At 30.1% G+C, this 15,734-nt stretch overlaps 1 protein-coding gene across 2 annotated transcripts in view; it reads right to left on the bottom strand.

The window, feature by feature from the left end:
• Nucleotides 1–5,155: 5,155 nt before the first annotated feature.
• The window catches only part of LOC100875766 (netrin-1), a 185,507-nt gene continuing 174,928 nt past the window's right edge, over nt 5,156–15,734 (bottom strand). For both annotated transcript variants that reach the window (XM_012294484.2, XM_012294485.2), the window contains one exon: nt 5,156–13,696. In XM_012294484.2, the coding sequence (XP_012149874.1) occupies nt 13,552–13,696 (145 nt within the window). In that variant the 3' untranslated portion in view covers nt 5,156–13,551. The remainder of the gene's footprint in view (nt 13,697–15,734) is intronic.

The following is a 15,734-nucleotide window of genomic DNA, read 5'->3' as shown; positions in this document are numbered from 1 at the left end:
CATAAAAATGAACACGGCCACATGTATTTTCACCTACCAGTTTTCTTCATGTGTGCTGAAAATCCTGAGCTAAAAAAATAATTAGAAACATGCTAATAAAGTGTCTTCCAGCAAAAATTGACTCTAACTTTAAAAAATTTTCAAAATGGAAAATGGAAGATCACTTTGCAAAAATCTAAGTATACGATCGTTTCATTTTTAACAGATTTGTGATATCAAAGTAAATTTCTAAATGACTCAAACATTCGTAAATAACTTTGATATCGAAATCTGTTTCTCGCGATACTTTCTTGTACATATGCATTTAAAAAATTTTCACGCGTACGTAAAAATTGAAAGTGACTCTATAACTTTATAAAAGTGACTCGATAAATATTGTGAAATCGGAGGGTCATCCGACTTCTATCTACTAATTTTAATTTCAAATTGCAAACAAGTTAAAACGCAATGTACAAGAAAACCCTGACCTGATCTAATAAATATAATAAACAGTTTGTACGAATTTTGCACTATCGTACAGTCGTGGTCACTATGCTCGCTCAAAAATATAAAATACAACCAGTTCCCGTGTCGCTTCGGACCATTCGTCCTACGACATGATAGGAACCGGAGGAACCATAAAGCATGCGACTCACCGATCGCTGACTTGCGCCACTGCGATCGCTTTACCGGTAAAGCATCAGAGATTTGGACTGCTTTGGACTGCTTTGGCAACGTTTGGATTTGGCAGTTTGTCCATTGGATTGGCAGCGTGACCTGTAATCATAGCAGGACAACAATTTAGTAACTGTCAATCAATTTGCATTTCGAGTAACGTATACATTTTTGAAACGCAAACAGTTAATAAACAAGTTAAGCATGCATGCAGTACTACATTACAAAAACCAGTAATAAATTTGCAAATGTATATCAAAACGTATAGTCACTCAGTGAAACATTATAAAATATTCGAAAAAATATATCAATGCACTTGAATAATTATTGTATGGCACAGGTTAAAACGTTTGCAAATTTATACCGAAACACATAGATAACTATATGGTAAAACACATTAAAACACCAGTGCAAGTATTCCAAAATATTTAAATAACCACTCCATAATACACACTAAAACACCAGTAACAATTTGTTAAAATATTTAAATAACTATTCACATAATACACACTAAAACACCAGTAGCAATTTGTTAAAACATTTAAATAACCACTCCATAAAATATATTAAAACACCAGTAACAATATGTCAAAACACTTAAATAATCATTCCACATAATACACTAAAGCACCAGTAACACTATGCCAAAACACTTAAATAATCATTGCATAAAGTACACCAACACCCAATAACAGTTTGTAAAAGCACATAAATAATCACTCCACAAAATACATTAAACCAGTAAAAAATTAATAAAACATTCAAATAACCGCACCATAAAACACAGTAATAAATCCGTATACACATGCACAATCACTTAAAGAAACACACTAGTAAAGTCACTGATAGTTGTAGAACCACACCATAAATTTTATTAATACACCCCCATAATTAATAAAAAATATTTATTAAAGCACATTAAACACTAGTAATAACATACTAGGTACACTAATATATCCGTATATGCATGCAGGTAACACACTGGTTAAGTCACTGACACTTGTAGAATCACACCATAAAATTTGTTAATACACCCGCATATTTATTAAAAAATATTTATTAAAACACACTAAACACTTATTAAAGCACAGTAGGTAATACAGGGACAAGCACAATATCGGTAAAGTAAACCCTTGACTCGTACCGGTAAGTGTTGACAGGACCGATCCGACCTCCTCGACTTCCAAAACAAAACTGAGTAGCGGCGACCTCTTTCAGTGTAAGTGCGATTGGTAGTTTACAGTAGCCAATTAGACATCACGTAATCGACCAATAGATCAAATCGAAGTGCAACAGTGATTGCTAGTGTACAGTAGCCAATCAGACATCATGTAATCCACCAATAGCGTGCAGCCACTCTCATTGGTTGCTGTATAATTATTCTAACGTCATATTTTTTATAATTTTATATTTTTTGGTAGTTTATTAACAAATTTATTGTTGTAATTATTTAAATTTATTAATTTTTTTTAACTTAATCTTGCAGATATGTTTCAAAATGATTATTTATTAATGTACATATATGTATATGTATATCGTAAATTATATAATATAATATAATGGGAATAATATGATGGAATATAGAAGATTATTATATTTGAAATAACACAAAAGCACAATAACTTTTAAAACACTAAATGAATTTATTGACTTCGAAGGACCTCTTTGAATAACTATATTTTATACGTGTGAAAATTATAATATCAGAGAAACAATAACAAAGAAATACATGGATTTTATTTTGGTAACATGCATAGATCCGATAAAAATCGAGCGGTATCTTTTTTCTTTGCTCTTGCAACAAATATTGGTATTCATATAACAAATCGACTGCAAACGTAAAAAATAATAATAATCATAAATAAATTTAATATTACTTTTATTATATATAATCTGTTGTATTATTTAACCCTTTTATTCTCTTTCCTGCAATTTTCTTCAGATTTATTTTTTTTTCCTTACTAGAGCCTAATGATACCTTATATTTCATCAAAGTGTATACGCTACTGAGGACTTCTACGGATAGCTTACTGCGCATGCACTGGGACTGCCCAACACTGCTCTACGGTGATCATCGGAATCATGGTTCAAGATGAGTTCTGTTATCAAAGTTGTCGATCAAGAAGAATTCTATTTGTGCTTGTAAACAAATGATAAATGCTTAAAGCTATCATCGTTTGATCATATTCAATTTTATTTTAAAAACAAAATCGTTCGCTATTCTTTCTGTAATCAAACCTTAATTCAAGAACACGTGTTAGAATCAAATTCAGAATCAAGTTCAATAAAATCAGTTGTTTTGCAGAGTTCCAATGTAAACGGTACATGTTTCGTCATCTAGCGGTAGAATAGACGAACTAACGACAGCCGCGTTCGCACCGAGTGTAGTTGACCCTGTACATAAACGCGAGCAAATTCAATTTTGCATTAAAGTCTAGGGAGATATGGTTTTTCGGTAATTATTCCTGCGTGGCATGCGCGGACGGCGCGTAGGAGGACTGTACACGATAATGAGTATGCACAATCGTTAATTACTCACTTTCTGAGCACAGTCTATGCACTTTTATAATAAAAGAATGTTCAGTGATCTCTCAGCTACTTTATTTGTTCACATTTTTAATGAAATTAATTAGTTATTAAATAATAATCTAAGGCTACCCAGGGTGACAAGCGGCATACACGAGGTAATTTTGAATAATTAATTACACGTTTTGTGGATATATTTTGTGAACTTTTATAATTGAAGAATGGTCAGCAATGCATTGTCTACATGGTTTAACCATAAAAGTTTATAAATAATGTTCGGGTAATGAGTAATTAATTATTTTGTGTCAGCATTGCGATATGTACTTTAGCCGCCTATGTCAATTCTACTGCGCATGCAAAATGCAATATTTCGGCACTTTGACGACGTAGTATGGTTTCTGAGGCATTTAGAAATAAATTTCTATTAGGGTTTGATGCGTTTTGATGCCTAATAAAGCCAGAAAATGAATTTTTGTAGAATTCGGTCCAAAACGGTACAGGTGGCGCCATCTAGCGGCGAGCGGCGGAACTACGAAAAACTAAAATTTCGATTTTCTCGAAAACTAGCGAATTTTAAGTACTTCTGAGGGTCAGAAATTGTTCTGTGACCTCTCTGGAATGTACATAATGCGACAAGAACCTCCTTAGAGCGCTAGAAAAGAAAAGAAAGAAATAGGCCAAAACATGGACTCAAAAATTGGCGTCCATCTAGCGGTGAAAGTTGGAACTACAAAAATATAAAAATACGATTTTCTGGAAAATTAGCGAACTTTGAGTACTTCTGAGGCTGAGAAAGTGTTATGTGATCGCATTAGAAGCAAAATAATGCAATAAAAGCTTCCTAAAAGCTTTAATAAAGAAAATAAAAAAAGTGTCATTTTATGGAGAAAATTTGTGGCGCCATCTAGCGGCAGAACTGCGAACTAAATTGAAAAAACGCATGTCCGAACACGCAGTAAAGGGGTCAAATAAAAATTGAATTTCTGGGCTTAATAGGCTAAAAAATGAATAACTTATTCAACAAAAATTGCATTAAAATGTCTAAAGAACCATACTACGTCATCAAAATTGCGAAATATTACTTTTTATATTTTTCCTTACGCGTGTACGGGCATACGGTTTTTCAGTTTAGTTCGCAGTTTTACCGCTAGATGGCGCCACAAATTTTCTCCATAAATGACACTTTTTTTATTTTCTTTATTAAAGCCTTTAGGAAGCTTTTATTGCATTATTTTGCTTCTAATGCGATCACATAACACTTTCTCAGCCTCAGAAGTACTCAAAGTTCGCTAATTTTCGGGAAAATCGTTTTTTTATATTTTTGTAGTTCCAACTTTCACCGCTAGATGGACGCCAATTTTTGAGTCCATGTTTTGGCCTATTTTTTTCTTTTCTTTTCTAGCGCTCTAAGGAGGTTCTTGTCGCATTATGTAGATTCCAGAGAGGTCACAGAACAATTTCTGACCCTCAGAAGTACTTAAAATTCGCTAGTTTTCGAGAAAATCGAAATTTTAGTTTTTCGTAGTTCCGCCGCTCGCCGCTAGATGGCGCCACATATACCGTTTTGAACCGAATTCGACAAAAATTCATTTTCTGGCTTTATTAGGCATCAAAACACATCAAACCCTAATAGAAATTTATTTCTAAATGCCTCAGGAACCATACTACGTCGTCAAAGTGCCGAAATATTGCGTTTTGCATGCACAGTAGAATTGACATAGGTAACTCATGTACGTATCGCAATGCTGAAGTCTATGAGGATCAGATTTTTCGGTGATTATTCCTCCGTGGCAAGTCCGATTTAAAATTTTTTTCTCTATGTCCATCTGGATGTACATATGCATGTGCGTGCAAAATTTGATGGGGATTGGTTGAGTGGTGCGAAAGAAAAACGCGGACAAAGTAGTTGCAAAGTCAAGTATAAGAGCTTCGCTCGCCTTCGGCTCGCTCGCTCAATAAATGATTACAACAGATCTATCTTCCTTATGCATTGTATTTATTATTCATACAACTAATCACATTTATTACACCACAATACACAACAATACGGTACACTTAATAATTTAATCGAATCTAAATCGTAATTGTGGTACAACAGTAATCGGTTAATAATGTGGAGGTATAAATAGCACACTTAATTCGATATCGTGTATAATTTACGATATACAACTGGTCAAGAATTCCGTTTAAATCTCAGACCTCTAAAATTGGTAATTCTTTGATCTACAATATGCCGTAGCGCGATAAATCCTTAATATTAAAACAGTACAGTTTCGGCATTTCACTCGCGCGATGGAGATATTGAACAATAATAATCGTTACGTTCTTATAATGTAGTAACTACTTGATATTCTGTATGCGCTACTAAAAAACAAACAAATTGTACGTTTTGATCTATCGCAGTTTTGCAATCTGTTTTCTTAATACATAATATGGACGTTGATTCAGTTTATCTTTTCTGCAATATTCATTTTGATTATTACTCCATATTGTATGTAAAATTATAAAAGCAACTATTATATCATTCCAAAAGTTTCTGCCATTTTAGATTTATCATAAAATATTTTTTTAAACAAAAATAATAAAAAATAGTTTGATCATTTAAAATTAAATTTTATAATATGAATCACTCAAGATTTTAATATTCTATTTACTGTTTTATATTTTCTATTTTATTAATGTAATGAATGTAAATAATTAAGAAGTTTCAAGGTTTAAAAAATTATCAGAATTTGCAGAGAATTACAAATTTTTTATTACTTTTACATTGATAGCTTACCATTATATCAATTTATCTGTTTACATTTCTAATTTTGATTTCTGAAAATATTTAATTAAAATTTTATGTTTGTAGTAAAAAATAATTTATTATTTTTTATTTGTAAGGATAAATTATAATTTTTTATTGTTATAAATTATTTTGATTGACATAAAAAATTTACAATAATTTATAATTCATTTTTGTAAGAAAATGAAAAATTTATTTCAGAAAAATGGCATAAACTTTTAGGATCAAACAAGGATCATTATTTTAATTTTTACGTCCCTTTGTAATAAAGTTGGAAGATTTTAAAATGTGAAAAAAGGTGGTAAACATTACTTTCAATCTTTTTCGTAATTTGTATCTATTGCTGTTCTCTAACACTTGAATATACGTACTAATTTTTGCGAATAGCCTGATATATTCTTTACTTATGCTAAAATTATTTTACGTTGATACATTTTATACACGTGATTATAGCGTAGGCGACGGAGACAGTGAATGTTTGGAGCTGAAACGATGAGACAATATAAATAATAATAATTAAAGGATATAATATCTTTTACAAAAATTTCTCTCATCATCGATGTCGTGCAATTGTCTCTGAATCGAGTGTTTTTGTCCATTATATTGATCTCTGTTAACGTGGCCATTTTATAACATTTTATGTAACATGCATAATTGTTTTAATAAATAGTAATGTTTTTTTAAATATCTCTGTTACAGATTTTAGTAAAAATATAAGTACTGTAGAAAATGAGATATGAATTATATTTCCTTTCAATGTTTATTGCAATTTAAAACAGAAATTGAAAATTGATGTTATACATTTTTTTGTTATTATAGTAACAGAATATATGTGTTTATTTAGAAAGAAAAACAGATTGAATATTAGTTAAATATAATACACTTTTTAGGATACTTTAAAGACAGGATATTGCAAAAAGTGATTTGCAAAAAAAAAAGAAATAAAAATTAAAAAGTGAAAAGAACTTAATTTTTAAAAAAACTTTAATATGTATAGTAATCAATTGAAAGAAAATAAAAGAAAATAATTGTAGTGACATCTCCATATTTTTTATTACAAAAAGCAATTTAGCTAATTTAAAAGAAATAGATTAAAATAAAAAATGAAAATAACTCTTCTGTTGTTATTAGAATATAAAGCTAGTTATTTAAAAAAAATTGCAGTAAGAACAGAAAATAGTAAAACTGAAGAATATACAAAACCCTTGACAGACTTCTAATATTTAAAGTCTTTGATGAAATGAAAAGTAATTGTTACAGAGAATAGCAATCTTTTGTTACAAAAATATATTTTGATTTATTCAAAAAATTAAACTAAAATAAAATGAACAAAATAATTGCAGAGAATTTTGTTCTCTTTCATAGAACTATTTAAAATGATAAATTGAATTCACAGATCACAAATTGAAATAGAATTGAAGTATGAATCGATTTAAGTCAATATAAAAGCTGTTGCAGATATAAAAGGTGGTAAGATGGCCACGTATGTCAGAAGTTGAAATACGTCACTTTATGCTAGTTTTCTTTGTAATATGCGATAGTAAGTCGTCTGGTGCGATCGCATGAACGTTCAAAGCGTTCGATATTCATTAATCATTAATATCGTAAGTACATAGATACATTGTTGATTGCGGTACGCAAAACTGTATTTAGCCGTGGATACCGCTTCTACAAGTTACGATCTTCAAAGCGAAATTTCTCAATTAAATCTTCTTTCGACGTGTACAATTTTCCTTGATTATTCGTAACAAAAGGAATTTTTTTCATTGCATATTTTTAATAATATAAATGAATTTTTCTTAAGGGTACATTTGTGATAACATAAACGAATTTGTCTCAATTTTATATTTGTAATAATTCACAAAAATTCAGTATTCAGAGTACATATCTATCCAAAACATTTTTGTTTTAAATAAATAAAGTTCTTTGACATTGCAAATAAAAAATTTGATGCAAGTATTTAGTACAATTTTTACAACAGAACAATTTACAGCTCAAATAAAATTGACTGTAATCAGAATTTCAATATTACAAATTTTGTAATCTTTCATGAATTACTGAATTTTTTAAATACTTTTTCACGTAGAATGTCCTAAATAACTAAAAGAAAATATATACATAATTCCATGTTAAATTCTAAAGGCATAAACAAAACTTATATCATTTAAAACATTTTTTTAGACAAAAAATTCAGGTGTTAAAATGAGATGCTTTTTGTTTCTAAAAATAATGTACATAAATGTAACGCATATGTAAATTAAATGAAATGAAGAATAAAAATGTACATATATTTTGCATAATTATTTCTTTTGATACACTTAACATGTGCAAAATGATTGTAACATTTTTAAAATTGTTTTCAGTATTTGTATACTGAAGGTTTTAAGGTGGATTCAAAATTGACTCAGCATTCGAGGGTTAAACACAAAAGCTACACGATACAAATGTCCGTCACAGTTAGGAACTTACATTTCAAGCACGACATTTATTCAATCAATGAGTCGTTTTATTCGGTTGGTAAAATTTTCATAATCGGGATAGTTTTTTATTGTCAAAGTACATATTTTAGGGTACGTATTAGGTTGGCAACTAAATTCGCGGTTCTCGTATTTTTTCCATATAGAAATTATTAGAGAATTTATAAATTAGTAATTTTTAATTAAAGTAATGATAATTATTTGCCATATTCGTGATGATTTTTCAATTGCAAAATACAGAGAAAAGTCGGGAACTTAGTTACCAATCTAATTAAAAGGAAAAAACAACCCCTAACACTTTCAAATCCAACTGTGTAATATTACACGTTCCAGAGCGGCAACCCCTGCACTTGTTACCTTGGGATCGAACGTGTCTATCTTCGGAAGAACGATTCTTTTTATCACGCGACGCGACAGTGAAAGGAAAAATTGTCGATTTTCTATTATACATATATATTTATATCTTTCCTAAGAAATTTCGTGGAAGGTCGCAACAAATATTATCGTCAAAGTAAAATAAATAACACGTTGCTTCATACCTTCGTATAAATGTTAATTATCGTAACTTTAATTAATGTGTAATAATTACGATAATTTCTCTGGTATTAAGTAGGTCAACCGGTGATTATGATGACATTATTCAGAATACGCAAAAATTCCCATCGTCTATTAAGTATTTGAAACAAATTTTTAACATGTGTTATGTTAACGTTGGTCAATATATGTAATGAAGGACATAACCATATCTACTGACATATTTACAGTTTTAATTTGTGTAAAAAGATATAAAATAAAAGTGGGAGGGACATCCCCTTTCTGTGACAGGGATCTCTTTTTTATTGTTTATAAACATAAATCACTCATGTGTCATATACTTCATATACGTCACCATGTGACGTGTGTCATATATTTCACATTTACATAGTTTGTAATACATTGTTATTTGAGCTTGCGTTTCATAGTAAGTGGTCATCTGAACCTTCAACAATTTTTAATACAAAAGGTCAATCATGGAATACTATAAGCCATTTCATTTTAAAAAAATTTTTTGCAGTACGAACAAACTAGAATTTATGTTTTTGCATTAATTTTACATTAAACAAAATGTAATGCATTATACATTAAACATGAAGTGTGATATCTTTTTTTTATGTAAATAATAGTGATACTCTATCTTTGACTTCTAAAAATAATTGTTTTGTTCCTTTGATATCGCTCACATATGCTCATTAAATGAAACAATGTTTGGAAAGGGGAAAATTAATAAGAAAAGATTTAATGTTAAATCACTACATTGTGAACAAAGTGATAACTTCTCAAGAAATGATTGTGGGAAAGTTGAAAGATACTCACAAATATTTAACTAAAATATAAACCAGTACATGTACTGTATTAAATTAATTTATGAAGCAAATAACATGTATATCAATTACTGCGATTTCTGTGGTGTACTAGATTGGTAAGTTCAAATGAATATTTATTTTTTAATATTTATAATCATGTTTATCATCACTTTTTCAGATCTTAGTTTGCTGTAGTATTGCTTTGTATTATTTTGTAAATATTCTGTGAATGACAAAATTTTCAAAGAAGTAAGACATCTTCCCCAATTTCAATTTATGTTAAAGTTACAGAAAATTTATGAAATTTTATGTAAACCCAAGAAAAATCATAATATAATCAAGATTTGTAAAATTAGCACTTTCTTACCTAATACTTTTATACAGTGGAAGTATTTAGTTAATAATGACCTAAAAATCATATTAAGATGATATACTTTCCCTTGTTTTTTATAATGACATTCACATTGGTAAGTGTACAAAATAGCAACAAATATTGAATTTACAGACAATTCATTGATAACTATATTTGTATAAGAGAACAAATATTTTTATATCTTTGTTCATTATTATGTTAAAAAATTGTTTGAAAAACGATGAAATCTTTTGCGTATCATTAATATTTCGACACATTTCGAGCTTAGCCTCTATATTTCTTCGATAATCGCTACTTCTATCATCTATCGCTACTACTACCGATAATAATACTACTAGTAATAATATCAACTAGAAAAAAAAGAATCTTAATAATTTATATAGAAAATGTACAAGAAAATCTACATTCAACGTACGCGTATATCTTTATAAATGTGCTCGATTCGCGATGATCGAATGAGAGGAGAATAAATAAATAAAAAAAAAATGGCGGGGTGGGGGGAAGAAAAGAAGAAAGATGGGAAGCCTTGTGGCATTGGGAAAAGACCGTACCATTTACAAACTTTGTAAAATGTCTAACTGTAATAAGAGAGATGGAATATTGCAAATTTTCAGGAACAATTCATTAAATAAATATTCAGAGTTACTGAATAATATTTGTGTAATTGAATTGCAACGTTATTCGTTAACATGGTGCGAATATTTTTTAAAGAAACAAAAGCTTTCCTCTCGAATTTGATTAAAAAATTTCAACAACACACGTTATCGAATTGTACAATTAAATTTGCAACATACCAGTAGTAACAAAATAAAAATTACAATATTTTGTACGAAACGTTAGTTACAACTGATATGCGATACAACTAATTCTAATCCGCTATCCAATACTGCACATTTGATTCGTATTAATACATTTAATGGAATATATTCATATTTGTTTTTTTTGAGCAAAAGGGGCTAATAAAAATTGTGACATATTTTGTTATGCAAAAATGGAGTACAACGCTGCCGTTTTTGTCGCGACACACTTTGAACACGTATATAAAATCAATTCGAGAATCGTATATTTATAAAACGCAATCTTTTTCGTTTGCTCTTCTCTTATATACGATCAATAAAAAAGAAGTATAGTTTATAAATCCATAGGAAATGTATATGTATATCGATATTAATTCTAAATCTAATTTTAATACAAGATATTGCATTTATTTGCTTTTTTTTTTGGTTTGATGAAATGCACGTGGGAAATCTGTATGTTTAATGTACAGTTATTCTTTTAATTTAGACAAATGTGTTTTTTAAGATGTTGAAGGACACGAGGAATTTTTTGCAAGAGTGACGAATATTACTTCTATATAGAAGAAACAGGTAGGACTTCGATATTCTCGTTTTAAAAAATTCTATACTAATTAAAGTTACATTATATTTAAGAAAGTTCTACAAAATGATGTATACAATGATTTTGAATTGTTTGTAATAATTACAAAAGTTCATTGTTAACAGACACATATAAAAAGATTAGTTTAAAAAGTTTGGCACATATTTGTTTTTAAAATGAAATTAGCAGATCAAATTTTGGCATAGTTAGTTTAATACAATGATTCTTAGTAATATTTTGTTATTAATTAATCAAATATTATTTGCATATTTAATTATATTTCCGCAAAACTTGTAGTATCAAATTAATTGTTTAAAGTATATGCATTTATTATTTTTTTGCTTAAAATACGCATACTGTTAAAAAGTTGGCTTTGTGCGTAAATTTTGCCTTCAATATACCTCATTTTCTTATAAATGCTATTATAAGCGTTTTCATAAATTGCAATATTAGAAAAACCTCTAATAAACAATGACATGTTTGATTGAAAATGATACTAAATGTTTTTTACATTTTGCTTTGAGTGACTGATAAATATTAAAATAAATCCAATAATAGAGTGTAATTATTAGAAATAATTTCTAAAATGTTATTTAATTAAAGTAAACAAGACATTAGTAAGTTTAAAATGTCAGACAAAAATAAAATGTATCAGATTGAATTATACCAAGACATACAAAGTTAATTTTATGATATAAAGATATCATATTGGTATATTGGTTTCAAGTGCAAAATGTGAAGAAAACTAAATGAACATCACGTTAATATTCTTTACAAAACATGACAAGTGGTTAGTAACTGCAAACCATGACCAATTTGAAACATGTACAGTCTAATATAATTTTATGACATAAAAATGTTGCAAAATGGTACTTAAAATATATCAATTTAAAGCTTAAAACTTGAAGAATGCGTTTGCATAAACGACTCATCGATATCTTTATTATTTTTAAAGATAGATGATCGAGAATTAGATATTTAATAATGGAGAATACTAGCTATAGATGGGTACATTCATTATTTGCCCCAAAGAAAAATGATTGATATTGAGAACATTAACAAAACTTATATTGTTATTTTTGTTGAATTTCTAGCTTTAATTTGGTACATCATAAGCAGTACTTTGAGATACTTTTATGTCATGAAATTGTTTTTGACTTTTTAGGTTTTTAAACTATATATTTGATATAATACAAAAACATTGAACAAGTGAATATCAGCCATGTTATATGAAAAATATTAATGAAGCCTTCATATAGCATCTTTGGTAAATCTTTAAGCTTTAAACTGATGTGTCACAAGTGGTACAACATTTTTATGTTATGATATTATCTCTGACTTTTAAGGCCAACTGTATATGTGATATAGTACAAGAACATTGTTTGCTACAAGTAAAAAGTCATTTCATATGAGGAATATTAACAAAGCTTATACAATAATTCTGTGCAAAAATTTTCATGGATCTTTAAGCTTTATATAGATATACCATAAGAGTAAATTCTTGACATCTTTACATCATAACTTTTCAAGATTTGAAATCATGCATTCGACACAATATAATATTTGATTAACAAGATCTTCTTCTATATAGATGCATCCTACAGATCCTTATATACTCGATTATTATTCAAATGATGTCTTTCAGTCGCAATAAATGAGGTGTCACTTGTACACGACATCGAATTCAGTTCTCCTGAATAATTCTCTGTGTATACTAGTTGAGTTCTCACTTGCATTTCACTTCGTATGCCGTTTACTTTATTACTTATCGTTAATCTTAGGACGTCGTCGAGTATTCCGTGCGAAAAAACAAACCTAGATGTAGGTATGCGAGTAGATACAGCAGCTATTGGCAGCTTGAAAATGAACGGTGCAACCTTCCTACGAGAGTACGAGTTGTCTTCAAAGGTTTTAACTTCTATTTCTTTTTCCCTATCTCTCTTTTACTTGTCCTCTCCCATTTCCCTTCTTTCTCCGTCTATATTTCCTTGGGTTCAGGCGGGAATTATTAGTTCAATGGCACGATCTCGCCCTTCGTTGGAAGCGTCGCATTCGGCGATGCCACTCGTCGCGCCACTCGATCACGATCGACCTCTGCGTTACTGTCAGTCCACCTTGACCCCCGCCGTCGCTCTCTTGGCCAAGTATCAAGTATGACCTGAAAATTACACATTCGTTTTAACGATCTCATAGCTGTGATTATACAGGCTGTCCCACAAAACTGGAACAGGTTTTCTAAACTCGTTGAAAACACAAGAAAATGTTCATACAAGTTAACACTAAATCTGTTAACATTAACACTAAACAAGTTAACCTAACCAATCGGCTCATTTCGGCCATCGACAAATTTTCTTTTTAACACGTTTGCACACATGAATGTTGCAGCACACCATGTTCATTGTAATGCAAAATGTCATGAATTATAAAGCTTTAAAGAATTATGTATCATTAGTGAAAAATCTGTCGGTAATAGTGGTGCAGCGTGCGATTAACTTTCTAATTCAGATGAATTTGTTGGTAAAAATTAAAATTCGATTAACCCCATCTAGCGAGTCGTGTTTTGGAGCTGCTCCTGGTAGCAGGATTGCAGAAAAGCGAGGAGGTATCCGGAGTATTAAGAGCTTTCCCGCGCGACTGCGCACATGCGCAGAACTACATTTACTCCAGTTCTCCAACATGGCGTCTGACGTAGTAAATGAAATTAATGGGAGAGCAACATTAATTACTCGTCCTTCATGTATAATTTATGTATTTTTATGATCAAAGAATGATCAATAAGTCATATTCTTTCCGCTTATGCAATATTCATTAAGATTTTAGTCAGAAATAATTAACTATTCTCATTACGAAACCCAGATAGTTCATAGGAAAGATACATTAAGTACTAGATTTTAGTGTATAATTTATGCTCTTTTATAATTAAAAAATAATCTGTGATTCAGTACATATTTTTTCATGCAACATTTGTTACAATTTGAAATGAGAGCATTTACTGACAGTTCCTTGTAAGGGTAACACTGGTACGATAACATTTTTGATTCACAAAAATCCGTCGATAAAAGTTAGAATTTGATCAGCGCCATCTAGTGGGCGGTGTTTTGAAGCTGCTCCTGGTAGCAGGATCGCAGAAAAGCGAGGAGGTATTCGGAATAATAATGGCTGCCTCACGCGCATGCGCATGGCGGTCAGACTGGCGCTACCTCCACTATGGCGTCTTGTGGAATATAAAATATAGATGTTAGATAATCATTAATTATTCCTTTCTAGAGTACAATTTATGGACATTTTAGATTAAAGAACAATCTTTGATTCATTATGTTATTTCTCATATAACATTTGTTAAGATTTTATTCGATGGTAATTATTTATTAATAATTATCTCAATGCATTATTAATAACCATACATTAAGAAATTGTATTTATAATTTTTATATGAGAATGATACCATTGAAATGTAGTTTACTTTCTGATCATAAAAATCTATAAATTGTTATTTGTTTTCACAAAATCAATAATTAATAAATCATTAATTTTACGTATTTTGAGAGGCGCCATGTAGGGAAGGTGGCGCGAGTTTGATTCTACTGCGCATGCGCACGATTGCACGAGAAACCTGATACTCCGAATACCTCCTCACTTTTTTGCGATCCTGTTACCAGGAGCAGGGTAAAAACGCCATCCGCTAGATGGCGCTGATCGAATTTTAATGTTATCGACTGATATTTAATGAAATATACATAGTACATACATACATTCAAAATAAGGAAGGGCAATTTTAATGTACTGAATTTATTTGGAATAAGTTATGGATATACAGTAAATATTCGATATGTGCACAAATGATCTGTACGATATGTGCACCAAAGTTATCCCCACCACTGGGGGGAAGACCCCTTCAGACGCCGAGAAGCTCGATCGCCGAGAAATGTAACATGATCCGGGTTCGGGTATATCCGTGAAGCAATACATATACAAATATAAAACTTTTTTATTTTTGACTTTTTCGAAATACAACTTTTACCGAAAGATTCTTTACATTTTTCTGATTAAAATGAGACCAAACACGACATAATTTGGGCTATATTTACTGGTTTAATTGACAATGAAAGTTTTTCACGTCGAAGAGGATAGCGAGTCAAAAAGAAAGAGACACTACGATCGTGGCTGTCGGCAAAGATCAAAAGTCTGTTCAATTG

This window comes from Megachile rotundata, chromosome 4 (genome assembly GCF_050947335.1).
Source record: "Megachile rotundata isolate GNS110a chromosome 4, iyMegRotu1, whole genome shotgun sequence".
Lineage (NCBI taxonomy): Eukaryota > Metazoa > Arthropoda > Insecta > Hymenoptera > Megachilidae > Megachile > Megachile rotundata.
The sequence above is the reverse complement of the archived record's forward strand: the minus strand, read 5'-3'. Positions and strand labels throughout refer to the sequence as shown.